The 19,821-nt window shown below is 60.2% G+C and overlaps 1 protein-coding gene across 1 annotated transcript in view; it reads right to left on the minus strand.

Moving 5' to 3' along the window:
- The window catches only part of SDC3 (syndecan 3), a 33,706-nt gene extending 13,985 nt beyond the window's left edge, over nucleotides 1–19,721 (minus strand). The window contains exon 1 of the mRNA XM_032863989.1: nucleotides 19,375–19,721. Within this exon, the coding sequence (XP_032719880.1) occupies nucleotides 19,375–19,512 (138 nt within the window). The 5' untranslated portion in view covers nucleotides 19,513–19,721. The remainder of the gene's footprint in view (nucleotides 1–19,374) is intronic.
- Nucleotides 19,722–19,821: the final 100 nt, after the last annotated feature.

Below are 19,821 nucleotides of genomic sequence, written 5' to 3' on the forward strand. Positions count from 1 at the left end.
TCCTGCCATTCTCCACTCTGTGAAACTCCTGGGCCCCTTCATTCTGCAGAGAGCCCACTGGAAATCTCGTCCCGGAGGAAGCTCACAGGCAGACAGAGGGACACGCAGAAGAGACTGGAACCACCCAAGAGCCTGAGGGGAGCTGGCAGGCCCTGCACAGCCCGCCTCGCCACAAACGGGACGGCTTGGCAGGGCCCAGCTTCCTCCCCAGGCACGGAAAGGTCTGGTGGCCTGCCCGGCCAGACACCTCACCCACCCGCCGCCTTCTCCCATCAGCCCAGTTCCTGCCCCTGTCACTCCTGCCAGTCCCCATTGGGGGAGCACGGAACAGCTGCCCACCATGTGGCCTCCGCCGGGACCCCTCCTCAGCCCAGGGCTGGGACGCGCCCGTCACCACCCTGTCAACCCCAGCCACCCGCCTTTGAGCGTCACCCTCTTGGCCATCCTGCCTCACACTGCTCATTTATTCCTGTCCCCAAGCTGGTGCCTCAGAGCAGGACCACCCACTGAGGCCCCATTTCTAGACTCCGCGGCCTGCTCCCCCAGCGGCCCACCCTCCCCTCCTGCTCCACCACAGTTAACCCCCCTCGGTGCTGGGGACGGTAGGGCCCTCTCAGGCCTGCCCCCTGCTGTCCCTGCCTCTGAGGGGAGCCCTCTTGCCCACCTCCACCTTGGTCAGCACCTACTCAATTGAGAAGCAGGATTCAGGAAGCTCCCACTGTGTGGCAGGCACTAATCTGGGCACTTAAGGTCCCACAATCAGCAGGACAAGTGAGTCCTCATGAGCTCAGTCAGCTCAAAATATGCCTTCTTGGCGAGGCCTGCCCACACCAACCACCTGATGGTCCACCTTAGGAAGGCCCTTTTGGGGACAACCTCCACCATCTTGTCATTTACCAGGGAAGCTGGGCCACCAACCATGCTCCCAGTTGAATGGGTCCCCCTTATACCAAACCTTGCTGAACCCACTCGGCCTCCCTGGGACGCAGACGCTACTGTCCCCATACGCAATGAGAACGGGGCTGTTGCGCCACCAGAAGGGGACTCGAACCCTGGCCTCACTGACACCCGAGATCCTGTCCTTGGGGAATTCCTGCACCCCCAAGACTGCAGGCAGAGATCCAAGCTGGGATGTGACATTTCATTGCGGGTTTTTCCTGAGGAGGCCCGGGGCCATTCCATCCCCTCTCCTGGACAAGAGTCGTTAGCACTCGCTATGTGCCAGGCTCTCTCTAGGCACCTTGCCTCAGTCCTCACAGACATCCTCCCAGTGAGGGACCATTTCCCCCATCTCACAGATGGGCACATCAGAGTTCAGAGAGGCAAACAAGTGGCTCAAAGTCACACAGCGGTGGGGCCAGATTTGAACCCGAGATTAGCTGCACCCCCAAGACCATGGCACACACCTACTCCCAGGCCTGGCTAGCCTGCCCCACCAGGAAGTTCCTCGGGAGTGGGAACACCCCCACCCCCCACAGTATCCTCTACAGACACCAACAGATGGACAGATTGACTGAACGTCCGGGAAGGAGCAGAAACGAAGGACACGTCCTCCCCTGACAGATGGCCCAGCTCAGGTGCGCAGCCCCACCCACCACCCCATGACTCACCAGCAGCTGCCTCGGGCCTGAGGCCCTGGTAGCCATCAAGCTGAGGGCCTGCCCGCTCCTGGGGCCCACAGGCCTCCGAACAACCCGGCGTGGGCTCAGACGGTCCAGTCCTGCGCTTCTCGGGGCCTCAGTGTGCCCTCCTACGAAATGGGGATCATGACTCCCCACACGCTGAGATGCCCGCCGTGATGTGCCGAGCCAGGACTGGGCGGTTAGTAGGTGCTACGACGTGACACGTGTCCCAACTCAAAGCTTAGCTCCTCAGAAAGGGACCCCGACTACCAAATCCACCCAAATGACCTCCCACAACACCCAGTTGCTCTGCCAACACCAGGGTTGTCTCCTAGCTCACCAGGACCCGCAAAATTTGCTTACTGACTTTCTCATCTAACATCTATCTCCCCCTGCAACAGTGGGGACGGTGACTGGGTCCACCAAGGCCACTCGTATGTTCCCAGGACCCAGAATATTTCTGGGACACAGTCAGCCTCCATATTTGTTCAGTGAACACTGGGAATGGGCTCACCCCCCACAGCCCCAAGGCACCCCCTTCCTGCCTCCAATCACTGTGTGATCCTGCGGGAGGCCCTGGCCTCTGGCCTCAGTCTCCCTGTGTATAAAACCAGGGGCTCCGACAAAGCTCTCTGGTCCTTCCAAAACCCAACCAGGAGGACTCCAGCACAGCTGAGAGGAGGGATGAGAACCTGAGGCTGAGCCCAGCATATTTTTTTCATAAAATAACTCTGCAAATTATATGCAAAAATCTGCAGATTAGTAGGCTCCCAGGGGAGCCTACAATTACAGCCACTTGACAAGCAGGCCCAGGCTAGGGGGAAGGAGCATTTCCTGAGCACCTGCTGAATGCCAGGCTCCTTCCAAGGAGCCAGGTGAGACGACCCTCCTTTGGATAGACAGGCCAGTTGACTTGCTAGAGGTCACAGAGAATGCAGGTGGAGAGTCAGGATAGAGCTGGGGGGTGGCCGGGCAGGGGGAAGAGGGGCCTGGCAGTGCGGAGGGGGTTGGGGAGGGCACAGAGAGGACCCAGGGCACTGTGTCTCGTTCTCACGCTCTCGGGACCAGAAAGAAGGCCAGCTGAAGGGGCAGAGCAATCCCCAGCCTGATCTTGGGGGCCCTCTGAAGCCAGGTGACCCCCAGCCCTCCTCCAGGAAACCAAACAGACCCTGGAATCAGCCCGGGGCAGACCCAGCCCTTCCAGCTGTCCTGCGAAGCCTCTGACACCCTCCCCCAAGGCTTCTCTGGCACGTGCCAGCATATCCCCTAAGGACCCACAACGCACACACACCCCCAAGTGTCCCCATCTGTGTGTGTCCAAGCCCAGCCTCCTTAAGGAACCGGGCTGTGGTCACCCCACCATCCCATTTGCTGTTATTTATAACTCAGCAGAAGCTCACATGTGCGGAGAGGCGACTCCCCACCCCCAGCCCGGAGCTACTCCACTGACTTCGGAGCTGCTCCATGGCAAGAGTGCAATGAGCCTGACTCGGGGAGGGAGCCGCGGGGGCCCACCAGCACCACTGCCGCCACTTCCCCTCACAGGGCAAGGAATCACACCAAAACACTGGGGGAGGAGTGGGCAGAGCCCCCTGAGGGCCACACTTGCCTCCAGCCCAAGATGACACTTGTGAGACACTGGGGGTTTGATCGGGGAAGGGAGGGGACTCTCACCCCCTCTTCGGAGTCCTGGCAGACAGGCAGGGCCTGGCGATGAGCAGGGGCTCTGAAGCGAGACTGCTTGGGTCCAGATCCCAGTCCTGGCCCTCAGGAGCTGTGTGGCCCTGGGTGAGGACATCCACCTCTCTGAGGCAGTTTCCTCCCTACAAAATGGGCATAATAACAGGACCAAACTCAAAGGGTTGGGAGGATGAAATGAGATTATCCAAACGGGTCCTTGACCCAAAGCTCGGCTCCTTCTCAGCTTGTCGAAAGCAGATGCTCCATGAATACTTGCAGGAGGGAAGGATGCAGAAACGAAGGCGACCTGAGTCCCAAGAGAACAGGTGTGGGTGAGAAGACGGGGCAGTCGGAGCCTCGAGTGGTGGCCATGGTGCCAAAGGGCCCAGCAGCTCCCCTGAAGGTTACACGGACAGTCACGTGTGAGCCAGGAACCTTACCCCCAAGGTGCGCACCCGAGGGAAGGGAAAACACACGAACACATATGTTTAAAAAAAAAAAAAAAATAGCCGCCTTCTTCATGACGGGCACAAAGTGGAACTGAGCCAGGCATCCGTCCGCTGACAGATCAGTGAAAGATGGCAAGTCCACACCACGGAATTCTAAGCCACAAAGCAAGTAGCGAAGTCCCCACACCCGCTGCCACGTGGATGAAGCTGGGAAACGTGAGACGGAGCGAAAGAAGTCGGGCGCAGAAGACCACACCGCATGAGAGGCCGCCTCCACGGGCCGTGCCAGGCAGGTCCACAAAGACAAAAAGGACAAGAGACGGCTTAGGGCTGGGGGACTGGGGAGAGATGGCAGGGACTGCTGAAAAGGTACGGGCTTGCTTTCGGGGGTGAGAAAAATGTGTAAAATTGGGGATGGCCGCACAACTCTGTAAATGTACTAACATCCCCTGAACTAGATGCTTTAGATGGTACACTGGATGGCATGTGAGTCAGATCTCAATAAAGCTGCTGTTTGAGGGGATAACAAAAGGAGGAGTGTGAGATTGAGGCTCAGAGAGGGTAAGGAACTTGCCCAGGGTCACACAGCAGAGCCCAAACTCAAACACTCAGATGGAAGAGGAGGTAAGCTTTCCCCGTGCTCACCAACTTTCCCATCCGCATATCTCCCCAACCACGCCCCAGGTAAAACTTCCCCAGGCATTCCCCACCCGCCTCCCACCCCCGCCATCCAGAAGGGCAAACGGACTCTGCAGACCACAAGTGGGAGAGGCCCAGCACCGTGACTGCCTCCTCTGTGCTTGTCAAAGGCCACTTTGTTGGGTGGGACCACTGGGAGGGGGCAGGCCTGGCCCAGAGTGACCCCAAGAGAAGGTGAGACAGCTCCAAACTCAGGCTGACCACCCTCTCCACCCCTCTATAGCAGCGCCGCACCCCCCCCAGTCCTCAGAGGTTCCATGGTACCCTCTGTCCACGCAGCTGGCCCCTGGTTGCCCTCAGGGAGAGGCATGAGTATGTGGCCTTGCCAGGAAAGGGGGCAGGAGTTGGGGCAGGGCCCAGTGGTAAAGCCTGTCTGAAGGTAAGACAAGCATGACTGTCCCCTGCCCCCTATAGCTGCCTAAAGCAGCCTTGAAGACAGACACGACTCTGCCCGCCCCCCCCCCCCGCCGCCACCCATGCCACGCTCCACAAGGCTCCAAAGCACCAGCCCCTGCCTATCTCAGCTGGCAGCGGCCCCCCGCCCCACCGCCCGCTGGTTCCCACCCTCCACTGGGCACACAGTGGCCTATCTATCCCACGGGCTGGCTGTGTCCGATGGGTGCTCTGTACCCCCTGCATACCCCTACGACGTGGAACTCAGGTGTGAAGCTCCCACCCACCTAGTCCCTGGTTCCAGCCCACTGCCTTGGCACTGCTCTGTCCCCAGCTCTGGTCCCCCATCCGAGCACCGTGAGGGAAAAGGTGACCTCATAGAGCCTTATGGCACAGACGTGGAGCGTGGGCCACGAAGGGTCCCAGGGGGGGGCGGGGAGTTGAAAGCCCCAGGAGGAAGTGGAAGGTGCCGGAGAAAACCACAGTGCCCCACATCCCCTCCCCTGACATCATCTATCCAGCCTCCTGTGGGTCCAGCACAACCTCCTGTCCAGCCGTCCGCTGCCCAAAGGCAAAGCCTCTTCACTGAGCTCAGATGGAGTGTGATGCTCACTAGGGATATAAGGACCCGAGTGTCCTGGCCCCCAAGGGCCCTGCAGCCCAATGAGGCAGACCTTCCTCTCCTCACCTGTCACTTGACCATGGCTTCCCTGACCAGTGCTCCTTTGGGTCTCACCTGTCCCCTCACCCAGCCCCCTGCAGGCCGGTCATGCTCCAGCCCTGGGCTCCTACCATCCGAGCTGCAGTCCCACCCGCCTGCTCCCCGCAGGGTGCTCCCCGCAGGGTGCTCCCCAGGGCCAGCCCCGCCCCAGAACAGAGAGAGGCCCCACAGAGGGTTGGATGAGGCCCACCGGTCTAGCCCAGGGCCTGGAGCAGACAGCGCTTGCAGGAGAAGGGCGGGCTACGGAAGTGGGGCGCAAAGCCAGGACAGCTCGGAAGAGCTGATACCAAGACACCATCCCGTTCCTCAAACTCCAGGACGAGGACAGCGGTCACGACTGTCCCCTCCGTGGTGACAAAGGCGTCTCGTGACCACTGGCCCCGGGATGGCCAGTCCTGGTTACCAGCTCTGGGCGCTATAATGTGAGGCTTTCTGGGCTAAGAAAGCCCAGTCCTCGCAACTGCCCCACAGTGAGGCGACCAGCGCCCAACTTCACGGAAGGGGCACGGTGAGCAGCCCGAGGTCACCCCGCAGACCGGCAGAGGTCATGGTCAGAGCCCAAGTGGGGCCAGCGCACCGTCTATCTCAGCCACCCCCTCCCACATTCATCCAAACATCAGCTGGGCAGGAGGGGTGAAGGGGGTACCCAGCCCACACAATCTTGGGGCCCCTCCCTCCCACCGTGTGCCAGGGACAGTCACCTCTGGGCCGTGGTCCACATTGCCCATGACCAGGAGCACCTTCACCACACCGCATGACCTAACAGCACTTCTCAGCACCAATGCTGCCACCCCCACTTAGCAGCCCTGACCACTCCCCTTCCCCCAGAAATGCCAGTGGTACCCCGTTATTGTGACAGCCAAAAATGTCCTGGCACCCTTCCCAACGCCCAGGAACTGACACCTTCAATGCCCAACTCAGGCCTCCCTTGGTCCTGGAAGCTTCCCCCTCCCACCCTGTCCCAGTGGCCCCACCACCCCTGCTCAGGGCCCCAGATTCAGCATGTCCTGCTGGGCCACATCTTACCATGCAGTTCAGAGATGTTGTGGCTAAAAACAGGGTTCCCAGACATGAGAATCCCCGGGACACCTTGGGCAGAAGATTCCGACACAGGGTCAGCAGCTGGTAAGTAGTTAAAGGAAGGGAGCGCCTGCCTCCCCGGCTTCCCTGACCCCAGCTGTCACCTTCCTTAGGGGACACACAGCCATGCCCATCTCCCCCCTCCGCAGGATGTCTGTTCCCTGGGTTCTGTGAAGGTCATATAACAGAACCTCTGAAGGAACCCAAGGTTTGAGTTTGCAGTGTCCCTGGAGGTCAGGCAGAAGACAAAGCTCCGTGTCCCTCTGCCCCCGGCCCCCGCCCTTGCCTTAATCACCACTAAGGAGGCCAGATGACCAGCTGCCCCTCTGGCCTGGGCTCCCCAGACTCTGGGATTAAGAGCTGGGATTAAGGACGGACATGGTCCTGGTAGCTCAGAGGCCCGGCAGCGTGCATGTGCGCGCGTGTGTGCGCGTGGACACGTGGGCATGCCAGTGGACACGTGCAAGCACACTTGGGGTATTTCCAGGCATGCTGAGGGTACTGTCATGTGTGTGCACCTGCCGGTGGTCTAAGACACCTGTGTGGGTCTGGCTCTGTTTGCATGAGAGCTACATGTGCCGGGGGGATGGGGTTGTATGCGTGTCACTATCCATGTGGGCCTCTGTGTGTTCAATACATACGTGGGTCTTCTCTTCACGTGTGTGTGTGTGCGCACAGGGCAAGGGGGTGTGCTAGGGTCTGCATTCCCCTTCAAAGACACAGATGGGCCCGCACGCATGCACATTTCTATGTATGCCTCGACCTCGGGGAGGGCATCTCCCAACTCGTCCCACTACTCTCCCAGGAGCTGCTCAGGTCCACGCCATCCAAGGTGTTGGGGGCGAGTTCCCCACAGATGAGAAGGGGAGAGGGAGCAACCTGGTTGTCCTAGGTCACCAAGACTGGCCACACTCGAGGCACTAAAACAAGGGAGTAAGCATGGGGACACCAGGGCCCCACGCATCAGCACAGATCCCCGGGGACACTGTCACACACATGCACATGTACACAAATCCTGCCCCTTGCCTAGACGGAAGCTGAACCAAGGCCTTAGCCCCACAGGGAAAAAGGATTCCCAAGGGCTCCGGCATCAACTCACGAACGGTCCCCTCAACACAGATTCTGGATCTGAGACCGTCCCCAGCTGGCCTCCCAGCTCCCCCGCCTCAGTGAGAAAGGACTCAGTCAAGCCAGGGCTCAGCTCCCAGAGGCCCCCAAGGAGCCCAGGAGGAGCCGTTCTGCCTTCACCGCTGGGGGGCCCTGAACAGTCCAGAGCTGTCTTTGGGCCTCATGTCCTCAGGTGAATGGCAAGGTGGAAGGCTGATTTCCTGTAGCCCTCCGCCCTTACAACAGCACTTCTGCAGGGGTGGATGAAGGCATGGGGAGGGGAGGAGAGTAGGGAGGAGTCTGGGTCCAGGAGGGTTTAGAGTAAAGAAGAGTCCCTCTGGTTCTGATGCTGCAAGGCCCATCCCCAGGGGACTTCTCTCGGTCCTGGCCCCACTGATGTGGCAGCCAGGGAGGTCCCAATCAGTGAGGGAGGAGTGGAGCAGGGGGCTCTGGGGAAGCAGAGCAGGAGGGAGGAGAGAGGGAGGGTGGGAGGCAGAGAGGGAAGGAGAGGAGCAGGGGGACGATCTCTGGTAACCAAGCTTGAGCCTCCAGAAGCCCACGGTGTGTCCATCTTCCAGAATGGTGGAGGCCAGAAGGACCCGGGGTGCCCCCCACCCCCAGGTAAATGAGGCAGGAAGGCTGTGTCTCTGCTGCCAGCCTCCACACTCCTCAGCCCCAAGTTCAGGGATCCCAGGAGCAGGGGCTGGGGAAAAGAACAAGGTGTGCGGCCAGGGGACAGGATGTGTGAAAGGAAACGATGCAGGACTGTCGGGACTTGGGGAGGGAAAGCAGGTAGTCCGAGGGAAGGAGGAACCGGGAGATGATGTAAGGGCTGACAGCGGCTGCTAATGCCACAAAGTCACCAAGGGAGGGCTCCGAGGAGGTGACGGTGGGACCCCGCAGGAGCCAGGAGCTAGGGCAGAACGCAACGGAGCTGGGGCTCCGCAGAGAATCCCAACACAGGGGAAGAGGGGCTCGGCCCAGAAATCCAGAAGGAAGGAAGAGAGAAGGAGCTGAAGAAGGGCTCACGGTGCTTGAGAGCTGGGGAGAGGTCGATAAAGGATTCCCAGAGGAGAGGACAGCCGTGCTGGGTGTTGGAGGATGAGTAGGAGTTCTCTGGAGAAGGGAACAGTCCACAGAGAGTGAACAGCACGTGGCTAGAGTGAAGATGAAAGAAATGATGTCATCCTCTGTGCCCAGGGAGCAACTGGGAGTCACGGGGTGGGGAGCAGCGAGGGTATACAGGGCTGAGGGAGAAGCCGGAGAAGTCCACTGGATGTGCTGACAGGAATCCATCTGGCATCGAGTCTTGCGGGAGGGACGGCTTCCCGGGAGAGAAGGGTGGGAGCTGGGCCTGCCATCTGGGCCAAAGAGACACAGGTCAATAGCAGAAACATGGTACAAGGGATGGGGCCCTTCCTGAGGGCCAGGAGACACAGTTCTTGGTCCCAGCGCAGCGACTGACTTGCGGGGTCACTCTGGGCCAGCCCTCTACCTCTCTCAGCCTCCGTCTCCCCACGGGCAAAATAAGGCTGAACCGCCAGATCCCGGAAGAGCCTTGCTAGGACTAGAAATCACTCCTTTGGCCTCAGTTTCCCCTTCAGGACAACGAACAAGCTGAAAGAGTGCTTCCAAGGGCCCTTTCAGCTGAAAGCCTCGTCGGCCCTCCGATCTCTCCCCAGCCTAGGATGGCCTCAGCCCACGACCCCACCTAGATAGAAGACAGGCACCAGAGGAAAGACCTGTGGGGGAAGCCAAAAGCCCCCAGACCTGGATCAGGGCCTCTCCCACAGCGGCCACCCAGGTTCTGGCACCGAACAAGACGTGACAGGCCCTAAACTCACCCTCTCAGGGCCCTACTCGTCACCGTTCGCAATGCATGAGGGAGCGCTGGGCAGTGCCTCTACACCAGAGAGCGTTCTAGACTGCCTGCATTCCAATCCTAGTAAGTACGCCACTCCGTGAGCCCAGACAAGTTCCTTAACCTCTCTGTGCCTCAGTTTCCTCTTTCGTGAAATCACCATAATGGTACCTCTTTCGTAAGGCTGTTTTAAGAGTTCTGTGAGCTTTTATATGTAAAATGTCTGGCGGGGAACACTGCACCAGGCAGGCATTCAGAATTCAATATTAATACTACCACGTCTGTGCTCCTGTTGGCACCGCTGCCAGCCCCTCGGGGCCGTGGGGCTGCACCCACTTCAAGACCAACACCCTTCACAGCAGGAGGGAATCTAAATGTCCTGGTTTGGACTCAAAGCCCACCCAGAAGTCTTCGAAGCCGATGCCCCATGGGCTTCAACCGTTCAGTCCCAGATCCACCCCCCCCCACCCCCGGCACAGGGCCAGGTACCCAGCAGGCGCCCAGTGAATGTATTAAATGCAAGGAACAACACACTCTCGTGAAAAACAGCAACCCCCTCGGGCAATGGCTCCTCGACCCACCGACACACCGGCAGGTGTGTCCCCACCTCCACATATGGCTCTCCTCCCTGAGCTGGGAACTGCTGCTTTTAACCACACCTGAATCTGCCATGACCTTTCCTACCTCTAAGCCTTCGTCCACCCTGGTCCCCTCTCATTGTGCTGGTACACCCTTCAAGGCCTGGTACAAAGGACACCTCCCCCGTGGAGCCCTCCCTGATACTCCAGAGTCAAAACCAACCCCTCCTTCCTCTGACTCACAACCCTCAGCCCCTCACAGGTGCCGGCTCCCTCCCCTAACTGGGAGCTTCCTAAGGTCAGAGGCCAGGTTAAGCTCCCTAAGGCCTCTGAGTGCTCAGCACAGGCCAGACACAGAAGGGATATCAGTAAATAGCAGATAAAGTAACTGGCAGGTAGCAGCACTGTAGGGACAAGGACCCAGTTACTGGACTCCCTGCCCAGTGCTCCTCCCCTATCCAGGAGACCAGACTCACAGCCTAGCCCCCTGGATTTGACAGATCACATCCCAGAGGCTGGGAAGAGAGGCGGTGTTCAGGGTGATGGGTGAGGAAAGAGGCTCGTCCTACCCTGGCCCAAGAGGAACCACAGACAGGCCACGTGAAGGAAACAAGCTTCCTCTCCTCCCCACCCATCGGCCCCCCACCCAGCACAGCTCTCCCTTCCCAAAGGGGTCACCCCGGGCCAAACCCTGGACTCATGTCTCTCTGATAGTTCCTCAAATGTGAAGACTGGAAGGGTTCCTGGGTCACCCAGTCCAACCTCCCCACTGCACAGATGAAGAAATTAGAGGCTCAGAGTGGGGGGGAAGCTGCCCGTGGTCACTTGACAGGCCAGTAGCAGACTCAGCTCTGAAACATTAGGATCTTAGAGAAAACATACCTAATGTAAGAAAAGTCAAAATAACTCTCCAGGAGCAGCTTCCTTTTACCTAGCTGCCAGCCAGGTAACTGGCTGCACCTCCCCCAACAGCAGCCAAGTCCAAGGCAGACTGGGACTGGAACCCGGCTGGGGCGGGGGAGGCGGGGGCTCCCTCCCTGCTTCTCTTCAGGACCTGCCCTGAAGCCTCGCACACAGGCCCAGGCCCAACACACACCCACCACCAACACACATCTCCCCGGACAAGGCTCGGCGACAAGACGCAGGACACACACACGAGATACGCCTGCACACCCACAGCCCCCAGCGCAGGGCCCAGCACACAGCAGGTGCTCAAAAATGGCTGCAAAATGAACAAATTCATCAGGCAGAAGACGCCCCCATGTGAGAATGTGGGGTCCCGCCCCCAACATTACAGAATCTCTTGCCAGCGGCCTCAGTTTGGGCTCACTGCTAACCCTCTAGGGCCTCTGGGTCCCCATCTGCAAAATGGGGTAACAACACCCGCCTCCCAGGGTCACAGTAAGGACTGAGAAGCCACACAGTGAGCAGAGGAACCACACACCCTGTAGGTACTGGTCATTGCCACTGTCCTATGGTTGTCACCATCTGTGCCTGTCTTCCCAACGCAGGGAGCATCTTTTTTTTTTTTTAAGATCTTATTTATGTACGTGAGAGAGACAAAGAGAAGGAAAGAGAGAGAGAAAGAGAGCACAGAGGCAAAGGGAGAAGCAGACTCCCCACTGAGCAGAGAGCCCAATGTGGGGCTGGATCCCAGGACCCAGAAATCACGACCTGAGCCTAAGGCAGATGCTCAACCCACTGAGCCACCCAGGTGCTCACCCAACACAGGACACATCTGGAGGGCCAGAGCCAGAATTCAGAAGCAGACACCCGACCTCCACCTCCACGGCAGCCAGGCCCAAGGAGGGGGCAGCCCCCACTTGATAGGCTGGTGAAGGGCAGCTGGGAACATGGGAGCCTATCCCCGGCCATGGGCCCTGCCGGGGGACGGCAGCACGTGGGTTCTGCCAAGCACCCTGACAAACAAGACTATCCTTCCCTGCTCCCGGGAGAATGGCCCAGTCTCCTCAGCCCCCGAATCCTCCATCCGAATTTCCCCACACCCCAGCCCAAGGACGAGCACCACAAGCCACCTGCAGGCCCACTGGCCATCAGTTTGCCACAATCAGATTTCCCAGATCCCACTGGTGACTAATCCTAAATTATTCCTATTAAAGTCTTGGCTGGGAAGCAGGGCTGGGGGCGGGGCGTGGGATGGGGGTGCTGGTGGATGGTGCAAAGGGTAGACTGAGCTCTAGGGGAGCTTGGGCTGACGCTGATCCCAGAGTGAAGCAAGCCCAATGCCCATCCCTGAAGCAGAAGAAAGGCCCTAACTAGCGTGATCCCCCACCCCACCCCTCCCCATCCCCATCCTGTCTACGGAAACCCTGACCCCAAAGGGGTGTGATGACGAGGGCAGCAGTGGGACAGAAAGGACTCCAGAGAGGGCGAAGGGGTAACTGAACACGGGTCTCCGCCGGGACCTGGCTGGGCGAGCCCTGGTGAGTGGCTTTACCGCTCAGGGCCTTCTCCGTGGGCTGAGCGGAATGCCACAGCCTTTGCGAGCGGCCAAGGGCTGGGCGAGCCCACCCAAGACTGAATAACCAGCCCCAACCCTTGGCCAACGCTCCAGGCCGCCTCTGGGCTTCAGGACCCCCACCTGTGAGATGGCAGCTTCTCCCTTCCAGGCCAGCTCCCACCTCCAGGGTTCTGCTTGGGTCAGCCTTGATCATTCCAACTCGGTTCCCACTCCCAGCCCCCAAAGGCAATTCTGCAGTGAGACGGAGTGAGGGACAGGAAAAGAGCAAAACCAAAGCGGGGAAATGGAAGAAATAGGCATTTGCAGGAGTGCCCACTCCTTATCAGGCTCTCTGTTGTTTCTGGTGGTTCACGCTCAAGCAACTCTCAAGACAGAGGTTCTCTGAGCCCATTTGGAACAAGAGAACGAGGCTCAGAGAGGCTAAGAGAACTTGACAAGATCACACAGCTAGAAAGTCACAGAACCAGGATTTCGACCCTGGTCCAGCTGGCTCTGGGGCCCCTGCTCCTTCTATGACCTCACGATACACCCTCAGGTGTGGAGACCCCAAAACAGATGGCACCAAGGCCCAGCTGGGGGTCGCAGGGTAGAAAGAAGGCAGCCCTTGGCCGGCTGGGTCACAGAGGCAGTAGAACCCTCTCCACCTGGCACAGAAGGCCAAGCACGGGCCTTCCCCGTCCCCCTGCCATCAGCAGCCAGGTAGGGAAAAGGCCAGATGGTTGGTCAGGGGCCACCCCCACCCCCATCCTGCAGCTGGGCCCTCGGCCACTGCTGCCCAGACTCCCCCTGTAATCACAGCTTCCTGTTTGGTGTTGAGACTCGCCTGGTCAGTGGGGGGAGGGAAGCAGCCACCCCTCTGGCCAGGGCCTGCTCTGGAGGGAGGGGGGAGCCGGAAGTAAAGGCCCCCCAGCCTCCAGGAATCTTGGGAGTCTGGGAGCCAAGGCAGCCCCCGCCCCTACCTACAAGGAGGCCAGTCAACAAATATTTACCAGACGCTGGCCTGATGTTCCCACGATGTGGTGGACTGTTAGTGGGGGCAGCAAGACAAGCGTGGTGGTCCAAGACCAGCCCTGACCCCGCCCCCTGTGGGGCTGGAGTGGGCCAGGAACTCAGGACAGTTCCTGGCACCCTGCCCTCCCTCCTAGCTCCCCCCACACTGCTGCTCCCAGACACAAAATCACAGGCTTCCAAGCAGCTGAGCTGGAGCCCAGGGCCGCCGCGCCTCTGTCCCACCCCGATGTGGTGGCGGGCACCCCCACAGTCAGACCGCAGGCCCACCCTGCGCAGCCCCCAGGCGCCTCCCAGCCCACGGGCACACGCCGGGGCCCAGCAAACTCCTGCCAGTCTGGCTGTCCCTCAACCCACCTCCAAAGGAGAGAACACGAAGCCCCAGTCCAGGGTCCATGCCCCCAGTCCTGGTTTCCTTCCCTCACGCCACTCACATGGCGGCACCATGTCACTTTGATGACCCTCCAATTCTGGGCCAGGTGCGCAGCTGGCCTTGGGGTTCAGCAAAGACAACAGCCACAAAGCCTGCCTGCGGGGGTTCACGGTCTATAAGGGAACCATTCAGGCTGCAGGAGACCCACCAAGTCACTAAGGCCGTAGGGAACCTTGGGGACAAGGGGGACACGGCTCAGGGACAGGGCAGCAGGGATGAAGATTTGGGCTGGGCCGGTGACAGCAGTCCGAGGGTGAGGGGGGATTAAACGCAGGCCCGGTCACCTGTGCAGAGGGTGAGCCCCAACACCAGGGGCATCCCATGTGTGCCCGGGGAATGGCGGGATTTTAGACCCCTCTCCTGTGCCAGGACCAGACCTGAGTCCTGCTCCCCCATCCTGCACAGTCCTCAATGCTCTCCCTTAGCCCAAACTCAGGACCCTCAAAGTCACCCACTGTACAGATGACAAAACCTTGTGAGGTGGGAGAAGAGCAAGGGCCCCAGGGCCAAGTCCTCATTGAGCCCTGCCCCCACCTGCAACTTGTGGCTACTGTCACCCACCCCAAAGGCCAGGGTGAGAGCAGAGGTGAAAAGACAGAGGACACACCCAGCAGAGCCTGGTGAAGAGGGAGCCCCGTGAAACAGCGGATAAAGTGAGCTTCATGGGGGGTGGGGTAAGGAGGCCCCAGGGAGGAGCATCTTGTCCAAGGCCACAGAGCGAGAAGGGGTAAATGCAGAACGAAGCCCAGTTCTCTCAGCACGGCAGGCCCTGGCTTCACCCAGCTTGGCTACTTTCCAGCTGTGTGACTGTGGGCAAGTCACTGAACCTCTCTGTGCCTTCATTTCCATAATACGGAGGTTCTCATTCCCACCTCCCAAATTATCATGAGGATTAAATGAGCCAATACAGAATGAGTGCTTAGCGGGCGGGGCTCTTGTGAAAGTTAGTTTGCTGTTCGTGTCATTAAGCCCTCCCCAGATCGTGCCCATAGCCCTTGGGGGAGGAGTGGGCGACAAAGACAGATGGAGACTTCACCCCTCCAGTCCCAGCTGCCTCAGTCTGCTCCAAGCCTCAGCAATCCTACTGGGGCCCCTTCTAGAATGACCCAAAGCAGCAGCGAGGCCTGGGTGGGGAAGGGGGTTCCCAGCTCCGGTGGGAGGGTTTGGAGGGACGCCTGTGGCAGGGCCAGGCTTCTGAGGAGCTCTGTCTCCACCTTGCTCCCCATGGGTGCCCCAGCATTTTCCAGAGCCCAAGCCCAGAACTGCCCTACCCCAGTGCTGCCTGGGGCCCCCAGGGACCCCATGTCCCAGTCCATGAGGTGGGAGGAGCCATCTGTTTTCAAAAGGCCACACGGCTTTTTTCTTTCTTTCTTTCTTTCTTTTTTTTTAAGATTCTATTTATTTATCTAATTGAGAGAGAGAGCACAAGTGGGAGGGAGGGGCAGATGGAGAAGCAGAACCCCACTGAGTAGGGAGCCTGACTTGGGCTCAATCCCAGGACCCCAATATCATAACTGGACCCAAAGGCATACCCATAACTGACTGAGCCACCCAGCTGCCCCTAAAATGCTTTTACCTTCAGCAGAGCTCAACCCCACACCAACCCCCAACACAAGGGAAGAAGAAACAAACTGAATTCCCAGATGGCGGCACCATGTCGCTCCCCATCCCAACTCCGCCGTGAGAATTTTGTAACCCCGAGTAGCAGTCCTGAAGTATTCGTCCCCAACCGACAAGTATGAGAGCCTCGGGTCAGGGCAGGCTCAGCTTGCTCTGTGCCACATGGTGACCACTTTGATGACATATCTCAAAACCTCCTCCTCCAGGAAGCCCTCTCTGACCTCTCCAGGCCTCCTCCTGGAAAAGTCCTGTCTTCCGAAAGCTTGCTACATGCCAGGCTCTGTTCATTCTACCCAAGGAGCTCATGTCCTCATCACAACATCCCTGTGAGTGAGGTTGGCACTGTTTCAGTCCTCATTTCACAGATGGGGAAGCTAAAACAGAGAAATCCCTTACTCAAAGTCGCACACCAGGTGTCTATCCCTGAAGGCCCTGCCACCTTGGGGGCCAAGAGTCAGCAGGCCCCTGTGACGTCACTGTGTCATGGCCTGGCCTCCAACAGCCCCAGGGTCCCCAACTTTTAATTTTTACAGTGAGGACAATCTCACTCTGACAACTCAGCATCCAGAGTCAACCAGTGTAGCTGGAGGACGAGCAGGGAGCTCTAGGGCAGGGGGAACAGTTGGGGTGGGAAGGGGGGCAGGAACGGGGGGTGGGGCTTCCACAGAATCCCTTGCTTAATTTCCCCTCCCCCACCGTCACTGCGTCCCCACGCCCACGCCCCCGCCCCCGCCATCACACTGCCGGCCTGGGCAATGGCAGCCTTAGAACAAGAAACCAGCATTGGCTGAGTGTGGACTCAGCCAACCACGGGGCTGCATGAACCTCTTTCCTTGTCGTTACTCCCTCGGTCTTGCAGAGATGGAAGCAAGGCACAGAGAGGTTAACTAACTTTCACAAGGTCACTCGGCCACAGAGCAGTGAATTCCCATCACTGGGGATAATGAAACACGACTAGATGAAGCCTAAAATCCTTTCCAAGCTTCTACATGAACATGTCTCCAAGCTAGAACTTCTAGAATCCCCACACTCCAAGCCTGTCTGGGTGGTGACAGATGTGGCTCTGAAGGCAGCTATCCCTCAAGAGTCCTGGTCACCTGGTCTCTCAGGAGAGACGACTCCCCAGAGCAGATGCCAGGACACACACACACACACACACACACACACACTCCCTTTAAAGCTGGTGGGCAGAGCAGGGGTCATCTTGTCCCTCCCCTGCCCAGAGCCAGTCACCACCCATCGATGATGTCCTTAGAGGACCCCACCATGGAGGCCAGGAGCCATCCAGGGTGGGGCCCTTCTGGTCTAACCTCGGTCCCTCCTGCTACAGGCATCTCCTTCTTCCTTCAGGGTGGCACGCCTGGCAGCTGGGCCCCACCCTTTACCCTTCTGGCTCCTGGGCCAGGGGAGGTGACACTCCTCCTGGGCAGCCCAACCCTGGGGAATACGTAAGGTGAGGAGAGGGGCTCCCCCTCCCACCTCATCTGGAGTCCCTCCCAGTCATGCCCACCCCCTTGGCCTCCAGGCCCAGACCCAGTGAGGGGGTGTTGCTTTATCTGCTCCTCAGCTGTGGGTCTGAACCACACCCACTCTACTTCGCCCTCGGGTTCAGGGACACCCTGTCTCATTGAGGGCCTCCAGAACAGTCTTCCACCAGCCAGGCACTCCCTTCCTTCCTTACACCACCCTGTGGGGCACGAATTATATTAGCCTTGTTGTAGGAGTGAGGAACAGTGGTTCAGCAAAGGATGGGACTGGCCCAGGGTCATACAGCTCAAGATTCCTGCCGGGTCTCCAAATATCAAGCCTTTTGTCCTATGCCCCCTTTTCATTCATCTACACATCAAACATTTACTTCTGTGAATGAGCACACGTATCATCTCATCTCACTTCCAAGGACGGTGTTACCAGCCCCATCTTACAGAAGAGAAAGTAGAGGCCCAGAGAGATGCGACAGTGTGCCCGAAGTCACAGCATGAGTCAGTGGGGGTGTCAGGATTTGAACCCAAGGCTGGGTTATTTCCAAGATTTTGATTTCAAAACTGGTCTTTCAAAAGCATGGCTGAGAAAGTGACCCAGGCGCTAGGATGGGGTGGGTCCCAGTCCCACCCAGGGACCTCTTCTCAAACCCTTTGGGGGAGGACTGGGGATGAGGCTACCAGCCCACCAGGCACTGTACTCAACTTGGCATTCAATGCTCCCTCCACCCTTCATTCAGCTCCCAGGTGGGGAAGGCTGTTGAGGAGCTTGTCTGTCCAAGAAGCAAATTCTCGGTCCATGCCTGTCCTCCTCCCATTTTACAGGCCAGCCCACCAAGGCCCACGGAAACATGCAGGGACAGGGTCGGCTCCTGGGGGCTGCCTGAGAGACCAGGGTCCTTTTCAGCCTGCGGAATGAGGGACAGGTGCAGCTCCTAGAACGAGCCACAGAGACTGGGCCTAGAAACCCCCACCTCATCCCCAGCCCGGGCTCCAGACTTGGCATCTGTGGGGGAACTCACTTGGGACCTAGGTCCCTCAAGGTGGGGAGCTGGCCCTTCTCTATACCTCCTCCTGCTCCCCCTAACGGAACAGAGACTGAGCTCAACCCCAAAGCTGCGTGGTCATTTAAAGGGACACTGAAAGGGTCACCGCGTACACACATACTCCCCTCGCCCTGCACACACTCTGCCCCCCTCCACGGTACGAGCCCCGTGCACAGGGTCACCCATGCAGCCACGAGCACTTGCACACATGCACATGCACACACACATTCCCATGGGTCCAAGCACACACCCACCGCGGAGGTCTCTCCCACACACACACTCACCCCCCCACAACGGGCACCCACAGCCCCAGCCCATAGCTGCCCACCCTGCCGCTGGCACACACAATAGGTCACTCCCACAGGGTCCACATCCAGGTAAGGCAAGGCGGCAGGCAGCCATGTGCTGGGCTGTTGCTCATCCCTCATCCTTCACCCCTACACAGCTCACAGGTCCCAACGCCCCGCGCGAAGGGGATCAGACACACGGGGTCACTCTCACTCACCCCCTCGGGTCACCTTCACGCAAATCACCCTCCACCCCTCCCCCTCTCCGGGCCCCCACTGTCCTTCCCAAAGCGACCCTCGGAGGAACCAAACGCACACCTCCCCGCCCCGGCAGGGAACCCACCCCAATTCTCTAAAAGTGGCCGCGCTCTGGGCACACCCGCGAAGCCAAAGCCACGTTCGCTCCAAACCCACGACACACCCAGCCCGGACCCCGCGCCTGACGACCCCCCCCCCCACCCGCCGTCAGGCCCGCCCTGCGCCTCTCGACCCGGGGCCGAGGACCCCGCTGGAAAGGGGCGCGGTACTCGGCGCCCCGTGCTCCGGTTCCCGCCGGGCCGCCCGCCGAGGGAGGGGTCCCCAAAGCCCGGAGAAGAGAACCCCGGAGGCGGCCGGCAGCGGAGACGGCGGGGGTGGCCTCCCCCACGGGGTCGGCCTCCCCCACGGGGTCAGCCCCGGGGACGGGGGACGAGGGGCTGGGGGGCTCCCGCAGGGGGAGGGGCGCGGGGGCTGGGGGGCGCGCGGAGGTCGGGGGAGGGGGGTGTGGGGGCGGGCTGGGCGGAGGGGCTCAGGGGGAGGGGGACCCGCGGGAACCCGCGCGCGTCACTCACCCCCGCGGCGCGCCCGGCCAGCAGCAGCAACAGCAGCGGCGGCAGGAGCAGCCCGCGGGCCCCGGGCCCGGCCGCGGCCCCGTTCCCGGCGCCTGCCCCGTGGGCGGCCCCGGCGCGGTGCGGTGGCCCCGGCTTCATGGCGGCGGCGGCGGCGGCGGGCGCCTTTGTTCCCGAGGCGCGGCGCGCGGGGCGGCTGCTCGGCGGCGGCGCGGCCCGGAGGCTGGACCGACGCGCTCCCGGCTCGGGGCTCCCGGCTCGGCGGCCCGGCTCCGCCTCGCAGCTCCGCGCCCACAGCAGCCGCGCCCGCAGGAAGCGTGCGCCGCCGCCGCCGCCGCCGCCGCCACCGCCACCGCCGCCGCCGCCGGGCCGCCCCCAGCGCGGGCGGAGCGGGAGGAGGGGCGGGGGGCGGGGCGGGCCGGAGCGCGTCCCCTGCCGCCCCGCCCCCCC

The sequence above is a fragment of the Lontra canadensis genome, unplaced genomic scaffold (genome assembly GCF_010015895.1).
Source record: "Lontra canadensis isolate GAN:19392208 unplaced genomic scaffold, GSC_riverotter_1.0 scaffold25, whole genome shotgun sequence".
NCBI classification, from domain to species: Eukaryota; Metazoa; Chordata; class Mammalia; order Carnivora; family Mustelidae; genus Lontra; species Lontra canadensis.